The sequence below is a fragment of the Hyperoodon ampullatus genome (assembly GCF_949752795.1).
Source record: "Hyperoodon ampullatus genome assembly, chromosome: 14".
NCBI lineage: Eukaryota > Metazoa > Chordata > Mammalia > Artiodactyla > Ziphiidae > Hyperoodon > Hyperoodon ampullatus.
In genome coordinates, this window is record NC_136927.1 from 74,207,084 (window position 1) to 74,226,032 (window position 18,949).

The 18,949-nt window shown below is 53.1% G+C and overlaps 1 protein-coding gene across 1 annotated transcript in view; it reads right to left on the bottom strand.

The window, feature by feature from the left end:
• Positions 1-14,156: 14,156 nt before the first annotated feature.
• Positions 14,157-18,949, bottom strand: part of CDH22 (cadherin 22) — a gene marked incomplete at both ends in the record, with an annotated part of 71,831 nt that continues 67,038 nt past the window's right edge. Inside the window, 2 exons of the mRNA XM_079718940.1 lie at positions 14,157-14,713; positions 17,819-18,070. Of these exons, the coding sequence (XP_079575066.1) occupies positions 14,157-14,713; positions 17,819-18,070 (809 nt within the window). The remainder of the gene's footprint in view (positions 14,714-17,818; positions 18,071-18,949) is intronic.

Sequence of the window (18,949 nt, forward strand, 5' to 3'; positions counted from 1 at the left end):
AAAAAAAAATCACAAAATCCCTCAAGCTGCTTTCCAAGAAATCAATGGCAGTGATTTGTGGAGCAGATGTGCTGTGGGAAAGCCCTGCCCGACAGTGGGCGGGGCTGCATGGTGGGAGGTGGGCCAGGAGGTACCTGGAGCCAAGGGGGCCCCAACCTGGGTTGCCAGCGTTATTTTTCATAATAATAACAGGCAGCATGTTGAGGGCTTGGAATGAATGCGCATGGAATATATGGCAGGCAGACTGAGCATTCCCCATCCTGGAATGGCCCTCTGGGAGGTACTGGGCGGCCAGCTCTGCCAGAGGTCATGGCTGTTTCTACACAAAACTGGCATCTCCAGAGAGGCTGAGCTGGTCCCACAGCCTGCACACCTCGGCCTCCCTGCCCACCTGCTGCCAGGCTGAGCTGAGAGTAACTGGCTCCCCAGCCGGCAGGCAGCTATTGATGTTTTTATGGGCAGATTGCAGGTAATGAGCTTTCCCTCCAGGACCTGGGGACATTCCAGAAAATTGTATTCAGGTTGGAGAGTGGGAGGGGGAGAGGAAGGCCAGGAGGTGAGAGGTTCTTCCTACCTCTGTCCATCTGCATCCCTGCCCCCAGCCCCATAGCAAAGGAGGGAATCAGGTGAAGCCACCATGGGGGGCCCAGAACCACTGGCGGGGGGCAGCAGGCAGGCTTGTCTTCTCTCTCGGGATTACTTTATGCTGATCTCTGGTCTTGGAGGCTGATTGCCTGGAATTACAGACGGCACTGACAGTGCTGCCAAGGTCATCCTTTCTTTCTTCCATGCATGCATCCACCATCCATCCGCTATCCACCCATCCGTCCATCCATCCATCCAACCATCCACCCACTCATCTATCCTTTCATCTACCCACCTAGTCATCCATGCAACAGATAGTTATGGAGCACTCTCCTTGGCTAGGCAGTGGGGTAAGGTCCTGAGGATAAGGTGGTAGGGGGGTGAACAGGATAAAGAAGCTCCTGTCCTTCCTAAGAACATTCACCCACTTATTCCTCTCTTCAAAGGATGTTTATTGAGTTCCTACTATGTGCCTGGCACTGTGGCTAGTGGAGATACGGTGATGACCAAAAAGGATACAATCCCTGTGCATCAATGAGGATGCCAGCCAAAGGCTTTGGGGATGGATACTGATGGGGACTCCTGAGAATATAGATGATGGACCTGCAAGGGCCCTGGTGATGAACATCGACGGCGCCCCAGAGTCATCACTGGTGAGCACTGATGGTATCCTCTGGGTGTTGATGCTAAGCACTGATGTACTCCCAAGGATACTGGTAATGGGCATTGATGGTACTCCTTTGGCATCTGGGATGGGCACTGTTGCTGAGCACTAGTCATTCTCTCAGTGACACCAGTGATGGCATGGGGAGGACCCAGTCTTTGCTTCTCCTGGGATCTCATTCAGTCTCCTTTTCCCCAATTAATTAAAGTTCCTGCCGGCAGACAGAGCCCAGGATGACCCTGCAGCTTGCAGTGTGATGTGATGGTGGCCCGCTCATGGCCTCCCCCCATCTATGGACCCAGCCCCCCAGCTAGTGGCCTATTGATCCCCTTGCCAGGGATTCTCTCTGTGGTTAGAATGTCATTTTCCACCAAAAACCCCTCTTTCTTGCAATTACTGAGAATTACTTATGAAGAGAGAGAGAGTGTGTGTGTATTGATTACCACCCCTGAGAAGCTCGGGGGTCATTTAGAGTAGATTAGCTTAACTTTCCTTTGCCTTTTGGGAAGTTGGACTGCAAGTTATTTAAGGAGATTAATCAGCTCATCAGAGAACCAGACAGTCTTCCTACTTCTTCTATCTCTTCTTGGACTAGCTGGGACCATGTCATTTTTACCCTGCCTTCAAAATATCTGTTGTCCACCACCCCGCCTGTATTTTTACCACGACTGCGCAGGTCGCTTAAGCAGGGGCTTCTGCTGGCTCCTTTTTAGGGGACAGGTAGGCACATGGCTGGCTGCCATTAGTTTACTCAGATGGCCTTGTTGCCCCGAGCCCAGTCTGAGCAAAACCTCAGAGAGGGCTGGACCACCCCAGGCCAGTCTCCCCCATCCAATCATCCAAGTCCTGGCTCAATGTAGCTGTCACATAGGAAGGACTCAAACCTTCCATCCACCCAAAGGCAGTGGCTTCCAGAGGCTTTTCTGCGAGGCTTGCTCATTGATTCTGCAGATGACAATCCCACCCATCCAGTCCTCTGAGTCTCTAGGTGCAGCTCAGACCTGTTCCTCCCTTCCAGGAAGCTGTCCCGGACTGTGCCATCCTTCTGGGAACACTCATTCTGCTTAGAGAGGCAGAGAAGGGATGCAAGAGGAGAGAAAGAAAGCAGAGAGAGGAAGGGGAGGAGAAGGGAAAGAAGAGACAGGGAAAGGCAGTGAGAGGGGCTGGGGAGGATTCAGCATCTGCCTGACTCCACGACACATAAGTTCACCACGCGCAGGTGGGAAAAGAACAAGTTCTGGAGCCAGACAGACTGGGGTTCAAATCTCAGCTCCAGCCTTTCCTGGCTGTGTGACCTCGGGCAAGTCACTTCACCTCTCTGAGCTTCGGGTCCATCATCATTCAAATGGGATGATGACAGTTCCTACCTCACAAGGTTGTTACGGTTGCAAATGAGGTCATGTATGTAATGTGCTTAGAACACAGCCTGGTGCTTAGTAGGTGCTCTACTGATGACAGGTAGATATCGCCAGGTCACACTTGATGGGGGGATTCCCGGCAGACCCTCTGTGAAGACGTGCTGGATGGTCTGGAACCTCGTCTCTGCCTTGGGAACCTCCATTCCTCCTCCCATCCCCCTGTCCCCAGGTAGATGCAGATGGGACAGCCAGTGACCTGGGGTCTCTGGGAGGAGGGGCTGGGAGTCAGCTCCTGGGGTCTGGGCTGGAAAGCAGCTCCTTGGCGGAACACGGCAGGCCCTCGCTGCCCCGTCTCTGCCATTTCTCTCCTCTTCCAGGAAAAAAGTTTGAAGTTGAATGGGTCCCGAGGTGGAATATTTTCCAAATGTCAGTGCAATCTGTAGTACATTACAGCTAGATGCGATCATCACAGTGCCGGGCTTTGAATGTCAGCGCACCGGTCATGATGGAATGACAAACAGCGGGTTGACAGGTGGGGTCTTCGCCCCCCTTTTCATGGGAAATCGGAGGGACACTCCATGGGCCAGTGAGGGCTTTGTGTGTTTTTTGTGTGTGTGCACGCATGTATACACCTACTTCTGTGTTTCTGTACCTTCTTTTTTTTTTTTTTTTGGCCTCACCGCGTGGCATGTGGGATCTTAGTTCCCCCACCAGGGACCGAACCCATGTCCCCTGCAATGGAAGTGTGGAGTCTTAACTACTGGACTGCCAGGGAAGTCCCTGTGCTATGTACCTTCTTACTGTCACTGTGTTTCGGTGTGCACATGCTCAGATCCCAGGAGGGTGTTCGCTGAGCACCCGTGGAGATCTGTGTATGGCTGTGTATACATGTCCTCCAACTCAAAGTATCACCCTATGTCTATATGTTCACACACATTAGTAGAACTTTTGCAATGATGTACACACATTCACACCACCGATCAGGAGACCGTGTGTCTTTGTAGATACAGACACCATCTATCTCACCGTGGCTTAATATCTGTTGTGTAATCTATCTTCCTATGCTTCTATGTGTGGTTGTGTGTGTGTATGCAATTGTGTGTTTCTGTGTATACGTGATTGTGTGTGTGGTGTATACAGTCTCAAGACTTCAGCATGCGTGTGTGTGTGTGTGTGTGTGTGTGTGCGTGCGTGCGCGCGTGCGTGTCTAGGTTAGTAAATCCCATCTCAACTACAAAGGTGGATGGGGAAACCAGAGTGGGGAGGGGACTCTCTGCCTCGCTGCCTCCATGGTGGGGCATTTTGATCGCTGCCTGCTCTGTGGAGACTGCGATTGGCTGGGCAGGAGGGGGATTAAATTGCTTCCAATTACCAGGGAGTGGGTGGTGAGCTGTGAGGCCAGAGGGATGGTGTGTGCATGCCAGGCTCTGCCAACCACAGTAGGATTAAACAGTCCTGTGTGTGCAGACAGGCCCTGTGTGGGTGTGTGCATGGGAAAGCCTTTGTCCATATGTTTTGTGTCTGTGTGTGGCTATAAGAGCCTGTAAGAATGCACAAGCAGGTCTGCATCGTGTAGGATTGGGAGGCCATAGATATGTCCCTGTGCGTCCATCGATGTGGCGGTCACTGTCCCTGTGTGGGTCTGCTAGCACGCATCTGGAAGATGTGCGTGAGTTGTGGTTTCTGTGTGTCCCCGTGGCTGTGAACATGAGTATATACGCGTGTGATTCTTTGTGTGTGAGGGTTCTGCCTGAGTGTCTCTGTGTGTGTGCCTTCATGTGTGTGGGAGGGTCTCAGGGGTTTTCTCTGAGTAGAGAGTCTGTGAGTATGTGTATATATGTGTATGTTTGTGTGTGTGTGTGGTTAAATGTGAAGTTCCGAGTGAATAGACCAGTAAGAAAGTAGAAGAAGGGAGAAAAGTATGCCCCATTCCAGCTTGTGGTCAGGGTCCCAAGGCCTCCTCCCTCAGACTGTACACGCTTCCACCAAAGGGTGGAAGTCCCACATAGCCCCAGTTAAAGAGCCCAGTGAGCCCGGTGTCTCTGGTGATGGCTGGTGCTGAGCCTGGTATGGGGGATGAATTGTGTCCCCCTAAAATTCATATGTTGAAGTCCTAAACCGCAGTACTTCAGAATGTGTCCTTATTTGGAAATAGGGTCATTGCAGATGTGATTAGCTAAGAGGAGGTCATCCTGGAGTCGGGTGGACCCCTAATCCAATATGATTAGTATCCTTATAAAAAGGGGAAATTTGGACAGGGAGACAGACATGCATAGAGGGGAGAAGACAGCCATCTACGAGCCAAGGAGAGAGGTCTCCCTCTCACGGATCCTTCCCTCACATAGCCTCACATACATGGGCCTCACCTAGGCCCACATACCCACATACTAGGAACCAACCCTGCTGGCACCTGCATTTCTGACATCCATCCTCCAGCACTGTGAGATAATAAATTTCCGTTGTTTAAACCACCCAGCTTCTAGCGCTTTGTTACAGCAGCCCTAGCAAACAGATCTGGGGATATGAAGCGTTAAAAGCGCTTCTCCTGGGACGTCCCTGGTGGTCCAGTGGCTAAGAGTTTGTGCTCCCAACTCAGGGGGGCCCCCGGTTCGATCCCTGGTCAGGGGACTAGATCCCACATGCCACAACTAAGAGATCGCATGCCACAACTAAAGATCCCACATGCCGCAGGGAAGATCCCACACACGGCACCAAAGATCCCGCGTGCCACAACTAAGACCCGGCGCAACCAAATAAATAAATAAATATATCTTTTAAAAAAGCGCTTCTCCTAGCTCTTCTGTTTCCTGCAGACCCATTTCACAGGCGCCCGTGCTGTAATCAGCAGGCTACCCCACATCTTCGCTCTGCCCGGTGGAATCCACTAGGCTCCCTCTGGTGTTAAGCACACTGCCCTCAAGGCCTCAGGTCATCAGCCCCTCCTCCGGGCTAGATAACCTCACTTCTGTCCCTTTCCCAATCCCTCCCTTGTTCCCAGATCTCAGCTTCACCCAAACTCTCCTGGCAAGGCTGGGCTTTATCACCTTTCCGAGAGCAAGCACATCTGTTTCTCCCCATTTTCCCCCTCTCCCCACGTGACTCTGTGCTCTGCATACAGCAGGTGCCCACTAAAGGTCTCAGCGAGGGGCCCCAGGGTTTCAGCCTCTTTCTCAGCTTGGAGTGGGAAAGAGGACGCATCCCCACCGCTCCTTCACCCAAGCCAAGCGCCCGCGTCTGTGTCCTGCTCTTACCAGGGCTGAGCTAGGCGCTGGTCTGGGTCACTTGGTCCTCCAAACAACCCCATGAGGTAGGTACTATTTTTAGCCCCATTTTCCAAAGGGGAAACTGAATCAAAGGGAGGAGGAATAAGTGGTCTAAGACGACACCTTCATTTTTTTAAAATTTATTTTAATTTATTTATTTTTGGCTGCATTGGGTCCTCGTTGCTGTGTGCGGGCTTTCTCTAGTTGTGGCAAGCGGGGGTTGCTCAGCAGTTGTGGCACAGGGGCTTAGCTGCTCCGCAGCATGGGGGATCCTCCCGGGCCAGGGCTCGAACCCGTGTCTCCTGCATTGACAGGCAGACTCCTAACCACTGCGCCACCAGGGAAGTCCCGACACCTTAGTTCTTGGATGTTAGATCAGGAAGGGACTTTGGAACCAGTTAGGTCATCCCTCTCACCTGCTCCCATTTTACAGCTGGAGAAACCGAGGTCCAAGTGACTCCTCTCCCTCCACCTGCCTCTGATGCTTCCTCAGAGTTCACCCTTGACCCTCTGATCACTTACCCTCTCCTGCTCTTACGACTTGAGCGGTTCTGCGGGCGAGGGTGGCAGCAGAGCTCTTGTGAGCCCCTCCTCTTGCCCAAGCTCCAGTCCTGAATGTCCACATCTTGAGCACATGGCCTGCAGGCCCCTCAAACTCAACATGTCCCAAGCCAAACTGACTTTCCGTGATCCCTGATCCAAGGCATCTCCTGGGTTCCCTGGTCCATTACTAGCTTCTCTGTCCTTGTCACTCAAGCCTGAAGCCTTTGACCCGCTCTACCCTCCATCCCTACATCCAGTCAAACGCCGACTCCCGCTGGGTCTTCCTCTTAAATGCTTCTCAAATCCACTGTTGCTGACCCAGTTTAAGCCTCAACTTCTCTCTCTGAGATTCCTGTATTAGCTTCTTGTATCAGCTTAGAATCAAGCTTGGCTGCTTGGGACAGAAAACTAAAATAACAGTAACTTCAGCAAGTTGGAAGTTTTTTTTTCTCTCATGTAAACAAACCAAGTGTGGATGTGGGCAGTTCAGGGCTGGTACAGTGGCTCCATGAGGTTAAAAGGAACCAGGTCTCCTTCTAGTTCACTCTTTGGCATCCATAGGGTCAGTGTGTCTTCACGGCCCAAGGTGGCTGCTTGAGTGCTAGCCATCTCAGCTATGTTCAGCTAGCAGAAAGGAGAAAGGAGCAGGAAAAAGAGGCTAAAGGCATGAGTCAACAGTCTTTTAAGGAGGTGTTGCCAGAAGCTGCCACTGAACAATTCTGCTTAGATTGTGTTGACTATGACTCAGTCCATGCAGCACATAGTTGTGAGGGAGACGGGGAAATGCGGTCCTTGTGATAGAGGGCCATGTGCCCAGCTGAAAACTGGGGGTTTTCTGATTAAAGAAGAAGGTGAGAATGTGAGCTCCTCATCTCTTCACTGGTCTCGTTCTCTTCTCTCACCCTCTACTCTACCCTGGACAGAGCAAGCTAGGGAGATCCTCCTAAAATGCAAATCCATACACAGTGTTGACAGATTTGGCAAATAAAAAGACAGGATTCCCAGTTAAATGTGAATTTCAGATAAACAATGATACATGTTTTATTATAAGTATGGCCTGTGTAATATTTAGGACATACTGATACTAAGACAACTATTTGTTATTTATCTGAAATTCAGATACCACTGGGCACCCTGTAGTTTATCTGTCAACCCTTTCCATACACCTTTCATGGTTCTCCATTGATCTTGGGAAAAGGCCCAAGCCCTTTGGAAGGGTTTACTGAGCCCTTTACAATCTGTCCTCCAACTGACCTGTCCAGGCCCAGTGTTTCCTGGATAAGCCTGGCACTACTACCACGTTTCCCAGCCTTCAAGTCTTTGCTTAAGTTGTTTCATCAGCCTGGAATGCCCTTCTCTGAGAAGCCTCATGCATCCAGGAGGGACCATGGCCTCTGTATCTCTGCATTCCTGGGACGTGGTAGGGGGGAGAAACTATTTGATAAATGAAATGACAAGGGGCTTCCCTGATGGCGCAGTGGTTGAGAGTCCACCTGCCGATGCAGGGAACACGGGTTCGTGCCCCGGTCCGGGAAGATCCCACATGCCGCGGAACAGCTGGACCCGTGAGCCATGGCTGCTGAGCCTGTGCGTCCGGAGCCTGTGCTCCGCAACGGGAGAGGCCACAGCAGTGAGAGGCCCGCGTACCTCAAAAAAAAAAAAAAAAAAAAAGATGTGGGCACATGATGCTAAACCAAAAAAAAAAAGACAAGGCCAAGGCTACCTAGCAGGTGAGGGGCAAGTTTGCAGTGGCCACCTGGACTCATGACCCCCTCCCAGTGCTCTCTGCACCCAGCTGGCTCATGTGGGCCCAACGCTGAGATCTCTGTCTCCGGGGCCTTCAGTTTCCACAAGCCCACGTCGGAGTGCAATGTCCCCAGCACACAGGGGGTTAAGCCAGCCTTGGAGACGGGAGCTGGAGCCCATGGAGTCCTTTCTGACAATAAAGCTAATGAATCCCTCCTTGCCGTTTTCTCTCGCACAATAACATTTAATCATCGTTTGCGCAGCAGATGAGAAGTTTGCGGCAGATGCAGTTCTGCGTGAGTGGCGATCTCTGTGAGTGGGCACCATTCCTGCTGTCCCCAGCGCACCTGACAATCTGGGGCTGGGACATGCTGCTTCCCAGAGAGGGTGTGTGTGCTCCCACGTGCCAGGGCCCTGACCCCACACACGTGTGGGGGACGGGCTTCGGAGGCACGTGTCTGTCTGTGTGCATGCTTGGGTGTGGAGTTAGACACACGTGGCGTGGCCTTGGGTGAACCATGGTGGGCCAGCCTGAAGGCGCATGTGAACAGAGGTGGTTAGGTACCGGAGGACAGGTGGTGTGAAAGTGGAGGTACACACATGTAGGCAGGCAGACGTGTGGGGGTATATACCATTGCATGTGTGTGTGTCCTTGGTGTAGATCCAAGCACTTGCTGGAGGATGCCTGTGTGTTTAGATGCTTGTGAGTGATCGTGTATCTTATGTACACACAGACCTATGTGCTCACACGTGCATACACATCTCTGGGCATCGTGCAGTTGAATTTAGATTGTAACCAACAGTTCCCGAGGCTATGTACGCATGCTTTCCCGTGCATGCATACAAATGTGCATTCGCATTATGAATGCACGCATGGAGCTATGAGTTCATGTGACCAGGCACATGTGAGGGGATACGCATATGGGTACCTTGTACCTGCCTGGGAGTGTCTGGAGATACACATATGTTCATGAATGTGTATATGTGCATGCCTGAATGAGGAAATGTGTTGGCTCCTGGAAGGGTAACAGTGGACACACACGTACATGCATGTAAGAGAACACAGCTATGGAAGGCTGTGTACAAATTTTGTGTACAAGTGTCAGTGCCTACGTGAGAGTGTGCCTCTAGTACATGCATAGAGTGCGGGCACGTGACCACATTTGCAGACCTGCAGGGGTATGCTCTATGTGCATGGCCGCGAGCATGCGTGTGTCTGCAACGCGCACCCAGCTAGCAACATGTCTGAAGGTACACACGTGCCTGCGTTGTGTGCTGGCGTGAGTATGTGGGCGTGCTCGTATCCCCTTGTGCACGCACTGAAGCGTGAACCCTCTTGCCTCCGAGTGAGGGCTGACAGGGTTACATTTTCCAAAGGCTCAGCGGCCAGTGACAGAGCTGGCCTGAGAGCGCTGGCTGGCAGGAGGTAAGTGGAGCTGCTGATTCGTGACCCGGGGGTGGGCAGTCCTGACGGCTGGCTGACAGATGCAGCGCTTGGCCGCCCCGTGACAGCAGCCAGCTCTCTGAGCCGCCTGAAGCAGGAGGTGGGAGGTTAGTGCTTGACCTGTGTGCTCGGCGCTGCCTTCCCACTTCTCCGGTGCGTGCCCACAGCCACGTGCAGACACACACATGTTGGGACACACCAGAGACGCAGACCCGGGCTTGGACTCCACCTTGCTGCCCAGCCCTGCCATCTGTCTCCAGTGCCTCCCCTTCTCACCACCTGCTTCTCGCCCCTCCCCTCCCCACACTCTCCCAGAAACTCCACTCAGAATCCGAGCTGCCCCGGTTCCGCTCAGAATTGTGGTGGGGTGCGTGTGAAATGGTCCCGGCCCTTATAAGCTCTGTATCCCAGAGCTAGCCCCTCCCCAGTTGTGAGCTCTGGGTTCCTCATCTATAAAACGGGGCTAATGATGCACCTGTTTAAAATTAAACAAGGCCACTTAAATAAAGCGCTAAACACAGTAAACAAAGAGTCCACCCTGCATGGGTTTTACCTGTATTAGTAACAATTACATACAGGGCTTAGAACAGTGCCTGGCATGCGGCAAGCGCCATGTATGGGTGCTGTCATCATCCTTACTATCATCATTGTCATTGTCATTAATATCCCTGGTTCTAAAACTCTTGGCCAGGGCTTCCCTGGTGTCGCAGTGGTTGGGAGTCCGCCTGCTGATGCAGGGGACACGGGTTCATGCCCCGATCCGGGAAGATCCCACATGCCGTGGAGTGGCTAGGCCCGTGAACCGTGGCCACTGAGCCTGCGCGTCCGGAGCCTGTGCTCCGCAACAGGAGAGAGGCCACAACAGTGAGAGGCCTGCGTAGCGCAAAAAAAAAAACTCTTGGCCAATTATATATCAATTCTTGCTCATGACCCTGACTGCTCTTTTATCCCGTGCTGACGACAGTGATGGAGATGATGACAATAAAAGGGAAATTTTTTTCTTTTCATTTTCTCAGATGCCTTGAAAGGGGGGCAGACACGGGAAAGGGAAAGGGAAGGCTCTTTGTTTTCTGAGCTCCATGATAGAGTCGGGTGTGCCCAATTAGGGCCTAGAGCTGGGGTGGCTGTGCTCTCTGTGTAACACAGGGAGAGGAAATGGAGCTCGTGGGGGAAATTGGTGGCAACCAATGAAGGCGATGGTTAAAGTCTGTGTACGCCACAACCAGGCCCTTGTCTGTGACCCCAAACCATCAGAAAAGTGTACAAAGCTCACGAAATGCTTGGCATTAGTGGACACCTTGTGGAACCCAGAGAAGGGGCCGGACTCATGTATTTCACTCCTGGGTTGGCTCAGGGCCCAGTGGAGGAAGCAAATGCAGGTGCAGGAGCTGGAAGCAGAGGGGATTAAGGGAACGTGATCAATCCCTCCATCCCCACCCCAGTATTAGCAGAAATCTCGGGGAGGCTTGAGGACTCCCACAGGCTGTAGAATGTGGCGGTGAGTGAAGTTCTCCCAGGGCACAGACGGGGACACCAGATACTCCCAGGCCACATGTCCAATGCTTCCTGTGTGCCAAGCACTGTGAGTGCTGCAGACAGTGTAGGTTCTGGGGGCCAGAGCGCTCCCATTAAATCTTGGCATCTCCACTTATTAGCTGTTTGATCTTGGCAAGTTACTTAACCTCTCTGTGCCTCACTTTCTGACCTATAAAATGAGGGCTACCTCACTGGGCTGGTGAGGGATTAAAAGAGTTAATTCACGTGAAGTGCTTAGAGCAGTGCCTGGTGTGTGGGAAATGCTCGGTAAGCGTCAGCGGTTATTTCTGCATTTTATCCTCACTGTAACCCTATGGAGTAGGTGTTGTAGTGGGTGCACTTTTTGGATAAGAAAACAGAGGCACAGAGAGGGTAAAACACTTGTCCGAAGTCACACAGCTGGAAAACGGAAGAGCCAGAGGCTCAGAAGGTGACTCTGGATGAATAATGTTTTTTTATTTCTGTAAGCTCTTTAATCCTGTGTGACCTTGAGAAAGTCATTCCCCATGTATGGGGTTTGGACAAGATGTTCAGGGGTTTCTGTGACTCTGTATTTGTTCGTCCCTCTGGACACATAACCTGCCTGTAATCTCCTTCTCGGTAGGGTCAGAGTCTGTCAAGGCAACGGGCACGTGTGGAAGGAACAGAGACTTGGAATCAGAGGTCCTGGGTTATCCCAGCTCTGTCCCCTACCAGCTGGGTGACCTTGAGCCTGTCACTTTACTCCTCTGGGTCTGGGTCTCAGTTTCTCTCTCTACAATGGAGATGGCAATAACCAACCTGAGAAGAGTTGGAATTCTGTACGTGAGAGCTGGGCACACATGGGTGAGAGAGGAGATCACACATCACCCCAGTGGTCCCCACGTTACAATACCCATTCATATCATGAGTTACAGGAACCGTGGGTTAAGGCTCCTATATGGATGAGGGTCCTGATACGTCCCCACTTGGGCTAACCACACTAACCCCCTATCCCTCAGTGGACTTTAGGAGACATGGTCAAGTTGAACAAAGCATCCTTTCTTAGCCTGGCCTTAAAGGTCTTTTCGCAACCCACCTCCAACCAGCCTTCCCTGCTCACATCTCACTATTCCTCCTCCCAGTGGTCCAGCTCTGGGGACCACACACCACTCCTGAAGCTGCCACATGCTTCCTGCTGCCCCCCTGCCCCCAGCCTTTGAGGATGCTCTTCTTTCTGCCTGGAATGTCTTGCTTGCTTGGCCATCTCGTACATCTCATACTCATTCTTCAAGATCCAGTTGGAGTCACCTCCGCTGGAAATTATTCAATCTTTCTTCGGTGTTTCCAGGATCTTTTTCTGTTAATTCTGCTACAACTCTTACCCAATGCATTGTTATTGGCTGCTTCTGGCCCCCTGCCTCCTGCCCCCACCCAGTTTGGAAGTTACTGGAAGCCAGGAACTACTCATGCTCTGTGTAACCTTGCACGGGTTACTACTCTCTGAACCTCAGTTTCCTCACCTGTGAACTGGGGCTGACAGTATCTAACTTAGGTGAGATAATACAGGCAAGGCACTCAGGACATAATGACTATCTCCGGATCTGTCACACTGGACCTTGGCAAATGTGGAGGGAATGAATGAATGCTCCCTGGGAGGGTAAAAGAATAAGGCAAATGAGCATTTATTTATTGAGCACTTTCAATGTGGCAGGAAGGCACTGGGATCGGAGCTTAACATTCTTTATCTCCTTTAAGCCTCTTAACATCTTTTAAGGTAGGGGCTATCAATAGCCCCATTTTACAGATGAGGAAACTGAGGCTTCAGCAGTTGAGAACTTTGATGAAGGATGCTGATCTAGCAGGAGCTGGAATTCACAGCCAATCAATGTAGAATGAATTCATCACTTGGGTGTGGGGCAGGAGGACAAATGACCTATATCTTATAATCAAATGGTTTCAGAGCCGGAGGCTCTTAGAGGTGACTTAGCCCTGGGGTTCTTAACTTGGGTCCATGGATGGGGAAACTGCTGGGTTCCCAGAACAAACAGATAAGGTCCCCATCACACTCAGTGGCTTCTGACCCTTCCATCTCCCATCAACCCTCTCACTTCATCCAAGTCCTGGAGCTGCCCACCTTGTCCTCTCTTGGCACGCAGGTGTCCTATTCCAGTGTCGCCTGAGACACTGGAAGGCTCTCCAGTTTCTGGGAACGTCCCTATCCCCGACTCAGAGCAGGAGCAACACTTCCTTGGAGATGTTGGGAAAAGGGGGAGAGAACTCAGATCTGGGAGGCAGACACGCTGGGCTTCTAATAACAACAAAGATAATAACAGTATCAAAGGCTAACATTTATTGAACACCTACTATGTGCCAGGCACTGTCTTAACCACTTGACACATATGAAGCCTTTTTATCCTCAAGACTCCTCGAGGTAGGTTCTGCTATTTGCCTCGTTTGACACAGGAGGAAACTGAGGCCCAGAGAGGAGAGGTAACTTGCCCAAGGCCAGGTAGCCGGTGAGTGCTGTGGCTCCATGGTACACTGGCAAGGTGTCCTTGGACAGGTCCCAGCCACTTCTCTGGGTGGCTTTCTCCAACTGTTACCTGCAGGGCCCCACCTCGAGGTTTGTGTGATGACTAAGATGGTCTTTGTACAGGCCCAGCACACAGTAGGCGCTTAGTAAATGAACAGCCCTTCTTTCTTCTTAACTCTGATGGGGTATTCCGGGGGGAGCACTTCTGCAGCATCCTCCCCCCAGCTTCTCCCCTAAGCCAGGAGGGATCCACACCACCCTCCCGCCCTGTCTAACCCCAGAGCCACGCAGTGCCCGTTCTCGCTGCAGTTTTAATGATGTTGGTCATAATTCCCGCACTTCTGGGCAAAAGCTGCCTAACCCCGCCCCGCCCCGCCAGGGGAGGGATGCCGTCGGGGAGTCCGCTGCCCGAACAAGGTCCCCCTCCCGTCCGGCCGCCCTGGGAGGGTTGGGGGAAGGGGGTGAGCAGGGGACGTGCTTTGTCCTGGGGTCCAGCTGGGTCCTGGGCTGCAGGGAGGGTGGGCTAGGAGGCCGGGGCCTCGCCTTCTGGGCGGTGGCCGGCGTAGAGGGCGGCCAGGGGCCGGAAGCGGGGACCCCAGCTGCTGAGATAGGCAAAGTCCTGCTCGGAGCCCGATGAGCCGCTGTGCAGCGAGCTGAGCGAGGCGGCTGGCGAGTCAGCGCCCTCGAAGGCGTAGGTCTGGAAGGCGTCGTAGGGCGGCACCGACAGGTCCCCGTCCGCCAGCGCCACCTTGCGGCTGATGAAGTCCCTGAACACCGAGAAGTCCGGCTCGGGGCTCGGCGGCCCCTGCGGCAGCGAGTGGCGCTCCGAAGGCAGGCAGGCCTGCGGGGGGCTCCCCGCGCTCCCGCCCGGGCCCACGCCGCCGCTGCCGTCGCCGCCGCCCTTGAGCTCGCCGAAGTCGTAGAGGCTTCGCAGCGCCGACATGTCGTAGGCTTCGGTGTCCTGCTCGCCGCCCCCCTCGTCGTTGTATTTGATGACGTTGTCCCGCATGTCCTCGTCCTCGTCCGAGCTCAGGTGGCTCTTGTGGTGGCGCCTGAGGGTGAGGATCAGCAACACCAGCACTGCGCAGGAGATAGAAGGGGGCGCGTGAGGGCAGAGCCCCACCCAGGGCAGTCGGGGACCACCCTTCCCCTCCTCCCCAGCAGAGCTGGCTCAGCCTAAATGCTCATGCAAATTTCCTAGATTTCTGTGCAACAATACCTTTCTCACAGTCAGACCGTAGCTGGCTATCTGGATAGGTAGTGAGCTGCCCATCTTGGGAGGTGTGCAAATCAAGCCTATGCCACCACTGGGGGTGGGGTGGGGACAGAGAGCAGTGTTAAGAGGGTTCATGGGTGTTGAGGGCTGGACCCAAACTCTGAGGTCTCTATCCTTAACTCTATGAAAAGATACATGCCCCTGAGGTCTCTGGGTGCTGGGGGCGATGGGAATGGGGCAGCTGAGGTCTGGGGGGAGTGAAATGTCCTTGACCCTGACCTCTCTTTCACCCTTGCCCTCCTCTGTCCACTCCAGAAGCCCTGATCACCCTATTCGCCCTTTGGGTCTGTGGTCCAGATATCTCCTGCAGGAGCCCTTCCCTGAGAGCTCAAGGCCGGGTTCAGGATATCACCTCCAAGCTCCCCTGATGAGGGGTTCCTCTCTATCACCCTGGTTTGGACCCTGGACCAGCATCAGCATCTCCTGGGAACTTGTTAGAAACGCAAATTCTCAGGTCCTGTCCTAGATCTACTGGGTGGGGCCCAGCAGTCTGTTTCAATAAGGCCTGCAGGTAATGGCCAGGCAGCTCAGGTTTGAAAGTCACTGCTCATTCATAGCACAGACCCTGCCATGTTAACATGTCAGTCTCACCCCACCTCAAAATACACACTGTGGGCTTCCCTGGTGGCGCAGTGGCTGAGAGTCCACCTGCCGATGCAGGGGACACGGGTTTGTGCCCCAGTCCAGGAAGATCCCACATGCAGCGGAGCGGCTGGGCCTGTGAGCCATGGCTGCTGGGCCTGCGCGTCCGGAGCCTGTGCTCCGCAATGGGAGAGGTCACAACAGTGAGAGGCCCGCGTACCGCAAAAAAAAATACACACTGTGAACTGCCCTCCAGGACCTGGGGAACGTTCCCCTAGAGTGGTGCCTGGCATGCAGTAAGCAAGAGAACCATGCTTGTTGAATGAAAGACTGAATGAAGAATTGGATGGAGACCTGGGTGATGCAAGGATGAGCAGATTTGTTTGGTTTTCTTCACTTGCCTTCCAGGACTCTGCAACTCTTCCTCCTCCCACCTCACTGATAACTCCTTCTCAACCTTATAAGCAAGCTTCTCTTCTCCTCTCCTCTCTGACTTCTTAACATCAGATGTCCCAGGACTCAGTCCTTGGTCTTTTTTCCACACCCCCTCTCTTGTTGCTTTCCTTGTCTCATGGCTTTAAATTCCATTTAGAGGCTGCCAACTCACATATTGCAGCCTCCAGCCTGGACTTCTCCCCTGAAGTCTAGATTGTACATCCAGTTTCCTCTCCAGCAAGTCCTCGGGGTTGACCAGGAGAATCGCAAACTTAATGTGTCCAAATTTGAAAGAATAATCTTTCCCCCTTTCCACCCTCAGTCTCCCAGTCTCAGCAATGGCAACCCCAACTTTCCAGTTACTCAGGGCTTTTTGTCTCTTTCATTCACTGATGAATCCCAGTGCCTAGAATAATTTAGCACATGGGTGGGGGTACTCACTGGATGGATAAATTAGGAACCGATGAGCAAATGAGAGAATTAAATGGATAGGTGGGTGGATGGATGGACAGACATGTGTTGGGTATCCTATCAGGCACTGGATTCTTCTTGCAGCTCCAAACAGCTCAGGCCAGGCCAGTGGCCAGAACCAGCTGCGAGGTTCACGACCTAACAAGGTGGATCATGACAGGGAAGGAGGTGGGATCCAGGGACAGGTTGGGAGGGAGGAAAGGTGTCAGGAGAGAAGTGGGAAAGATGGATGGATGGCTTCTGAAGCTGGAGGCCGGGAGCTGCGGAGGGGGATGCCCGTGAGAGCAGATGGTGGGGAGCGCGGGCGGCAGGAGACAGATGTGCCAGGCCTGATCAGTGATTCCGCCCGTCACCTTTAGAGCACTGATGTGCACTTTCTTCGTTTGTGGGCAATTAGGCAGAAATTTGTTTGCACTGCCTTGGAAAATGAAACCGCTGTAAAGTGCATCCTCTGGAAAAAGGGTTTCTGAGCCATGGGCTGGGGAGCGGAGAGGAGGGGGTGCCTCCCAACTAGGAGGGGCCTGCCCAGGACCTCTGCAGGTCCCAGGGGTGGGTGGTGAGGCGTGGGAGGCAGCTGAATCTCCCAGGAAACTGAGCAAACCTGGGATCTGCCATCTGGCCCTTCCTTGAGTTCCTCCAGCTCTGGCTGATCCGTGAAGTCCAGTAGTCAGGACTGAGGTGAGGCCTCTCTGCTTTAACAGGGAGAGGTGGCATTGTGGCCACCTGAATCCAGTTTAGCTCCTGAAAATTGCCCTCTTCCCTGGGGACACTCTGGGGGGTTCAACTGGCTGCTGGTGGAACTGATACCTGAGTAGATTTTGCCCCCCTCCCCAAGTGTCTTAAGATTTTACTCCAGCTGCCCCAAAGTTTTGCCCCCAGTTTAGATTCCTAGCAGGTAGGGTAGTTAAAGGAGCAGGGAACACAGGGTGAAAAGACCTGATTTCAAGTCAGAAGATTAATTGGGTCCCCTTTTGCAAGCCACTTAATGACTCTGAGCCTCAGTTTTGTCATCTCAAAAATGGGGATGATACATCTGGCTGAGGGGTTGTGAGGTTCACAAGAGCCCTTTTTTTACTGAAAGTACTACATAAAGACTAACATAGGACAATAGACATGAGAGAATTTTTAAAAATAGGCTTGGTTTTTAAAAATTAGAGAGACTTTGGGCCATGTAGAGGGTGAGCCAGCATGAACTTAGTCTCAGCTGGGGGCTGACACCTTCTGGAGTTGGTGGTAGGGCTGCTCTGTACTTAGGAGACTTCTCGTAGGAGCTGCAGGTTAGAACCTGGACATCAATCAAGCCAGCCCTTCCTAGGATGGGGAGGGAAAGTGAGACCCCCATGGGGGCACCTCAGGAAGGAAATCCAGGGCCCAAGGATGGGGGCCAGTCGGGCAGGGGGGTTGGCTCTTGGTGGACTTACCGACCAGGATGAGGACACAGACCAAGAGGGCGATCAGGGCTCCGGGGCTGAGGGAGGTGGCCACAACAAAGGCCGTGGTGTTGCAGGACTGGATGGCGCCGGAGCTGTCGCAGCCACAGATGCGGATGGTGAGCGTCCCCGTGCTGCTCAGCGTGGGCGGCCCACTGTCCACCACCAGGATGGGCAGGAAGAACACGTCCTGCTCCTGCCGGTTGAAGCCCATGTGCTGCGTGTGCACCGCGGCTGTATTGTCTGCTTCGAAGAAACGGAGTGGTGTGTGACTCGGGTTCGGCCTCCCCCGTCCCAGCCACCTCCCGATTCCACCTCGGGATTTGCCTCACTTTGCCCCCAGCTACTGTCTCCCAGCTGACCCATGGGTCTACTCCCTGATGTCCTAAAATTCTGTTACCGGCTCTCCCCAAATTCTGCCCCCAGCTGCCTGAAGGTCCTGTCCCCAGCCATAGAGCCCTCAATTCTGTCCTTAGCTGTCCTAAGCTTCTATTCCCAGCTGTCTCAAAATTCTGTTTTCAGCTATTCCAAGATTTTGTCCCCAGTGGTGCCAAGGTCCTGTCCCTGGCTATATCAAAATTTTGTTTTTTTTGCCTTTTGTCTCAACAGCCTTTTTTTTCTTTCAGATTCAACCCCAGCTGTCCAATGTATCCTGATCCTGGGGTCCTGTGGTCTTTGGGTTGTGGCTTCCTGGGCACTGACAAGTTCTGGGTCATCAGAGAAGACTGGGAACGCGGGCTGGCACCTGCCTTTGGCGGAGGCCTCTTTCTGTCAGGAGTCTCTTTAAGAGCTGAGCCTGGAGGGCCGGGGGCATACCCCTTGGGGCCTGATGAGGACGCCCTGGGGCACCAAGGTCACCTCACCGGTCTCTTTCCTTTTGATGCATAATGGCCAGAGGGGACAGTGAACTCACATGAGTCATACTCATCGCACTGCTTCGGCCTCGTGCTGGGAGTGCCAGTCAGGACTCGGGGGGTGGGTGTATAGCACGGGCTGAGGTGTAGGCAAGCCCCCTCCCCCCACCCTCGTGACTCCTCCACAGCTCTCCTGCATGGGCCAGGCCACCACTGACCCTCTGTCATTCTGGTGGCTGCCAATGTGGTAGTCGAGAAGTACTCAGGG